General features: G+C 39.1%; 1 protein-coding gene across 1 annotated transcript; it reads left to right on the top strand.

The window, feature by feature from the left end:
- Positions 1–68: 68 nt before the first annotated feature.
- LOC111666629 (nucleolar complex protein 4 homolog) lies at positions 69–1722 on the top strand (the record flags this gene model as incomplete). Its single annotated transcript, XM_023422011.2, has 5 exons — positions 69–179; positions 411–574; positions 748–830; positions 1024–1137; positions 1344–1722. Coding segments are annotated over 5 exons (592 nt in total), but the record flags the coding sequence as incomplete, so codon positions are not given.
- Between the last annotated feature and the right edge of the window lie 195 nt (positions 1723–1917).

The raw sequence follows: 1917 nt of genomic DNA, 5'->3' as shown, positions 1-1917 counted from the left end.
CAAAAGACCAAGATATTTTTGAATTACGTTAATATTGTACGTTGTGTGTTTGTTTGTGTGTTTTTCAGGGATTATCCTGATTTCTACAAAAAGTTGTATAATCTGCTGGAGCCTTCTATTTTCCATGTGAAGTACAGAGCACGCTTTTTCCATTTAGCCAACCTCTTCCTTAGCTCCAGGTAAAATCACTCATGCTTCACAGTTTTTTAACCCCTGTGTATCTAGCTATAGCTGTCTGCATCTGTCCTCTTGTGGACAGGCATACAGATGTAGTCAGTACTTATTGTAGATGACTTGATTGATTGCGACATTTCCCATTGCTTCCAACTATTCAAGATAATGACCATTAAAAACTCAAAAAGCATCTTTACTTAGGTAACTTATATGTGTTTGTTTGTGCTTGCCTCCAGTCACTTACCAGTGTACCTAGTGGCTGCCTTTGCCAAACGCCTGGCTCGTTTGGCTCTTACAGCGCCACCCGCAGCCCTCCTCATAGTGCTGCCCTTCATCTACAACTTGATCCGTCGCCACCCGTCCTGCAGAGTCCTTATTCACAAGCCCAGCACAGAGGACGGTGAGAGTCAGCCTCTTTTGTGGTTTGGATTTCTCAACATTTGTAATTTTTTCTGTCTATAACAATATATGTGTATTTAGGAGAGTTTGTAAAAGTCTTATTGTTTTGTACACTACAATCTTCCTCTACAATCCAAGAAGTAAGTAGATGTTTGTTTGTATTCTTAATGACAGAGACTCTGGAGGACCCATATCTAATGGATGAAGAGGACCCTGTTCAGTGCTGTGCCTTAGAGAGCAGCTTGTGGGAAATTAAGGTGTGTATGTGAGTTTTGGATTCACAAAATGTATCATCCATGACACTCATTACAGTTGACTTGTTAGCCATGTTTTTTCTTATGTTCATTGGAAAACAAAGATGAAGAAATGTCATTTACAAGTAGTCTAGTTTAATGGGGGCATAGTTTATTGATATAAACTTAACATTCTGCTTTTCTCCTTTTTCTGCAGACGTTGCAGAAGCATTACCATCCAGATGTGGCCAAAACTGCCATGTTGATTAACAAACCCCTGTCAGAACAAGAGGATGATATAAGTGAGGTGCTGGAGATAACAGCATATGAGGTAATGTGACACTAACAAACTTGAGTGATTTCTGCATTTGTTTGTGTAATTTGTATAATTATTTAGTTAACGGTTGCACAATACTTTCTTAGAGTGCATGCAAACTAAATGGAAGTTAACTCATCTAATAATGCTAATATTCATCGTATACTCATACTCGTAGTAATCTGAATAATGTGAATGATGTCCCTTGTTCTTATCCCCAGCTGATGGAGAGAGACCTGAAGCAGACTCAGAACAAGAGCATCCCACTGGAGTTTGAAACGGCCTCACAGTTACTAAAAGGAGGGGGAGATGTGTTAGGGCAGCACTTCTGTCTGAATTAAATTAAGTAAAAAGAAAGGACTGCATTTATAGTGTAGTGTCAGTGTCTGGGACCAGCTCATCTATCACAGTTTGGACTGAACAGGAAGTTTGGACAGACTTCCCTTCAGAATAATTATATAAATGCCTTTTTGAGAGCAGCAGCAGCAAGAAGAGCACCAGAAATGTGTTTAATCTGGAGTTGTATTAACCTGTTTTTCTTCATGACTGTTGATGTCCTGAATGCTTGACTATTGTACATCAATAAAAACTTTTTACAAAGCTCATTCTCATACAGATGAATACTTAGAATTGCTCCATAATGAGCACACCAGAGACTAATCAACCCTGCAGCTTTACAAAGTTTCTCTTTTGGCTTATTGTTTTGTGGCACATTTACTGTTCAGTATAACTGCTCCAGCTGCAGTAGCAGCAGGTTGCCATTTTTAGCTGAAAACCTCTTTTGAACTCGATATG

Source organism: Seriola lalandi, unplaced genomic scaffold, assembly GCF_002814215.2.
Source record: "Seriola lalandi dorsalis isolate HSWRI2012SDOR001 ecotype SW California unplaced genomic scaffold, Sedor1 jcf7180002003038, whole genome shotgun sequence".
NCBI lineage: Eukaryota > Metazoa > Chordata > Actinopteri > Carangiformes > Carangidae > Seriola > Seriola lalandi.
This window is presented reverse-complemented; position numbering and strand designations above follow the sequence as displayed.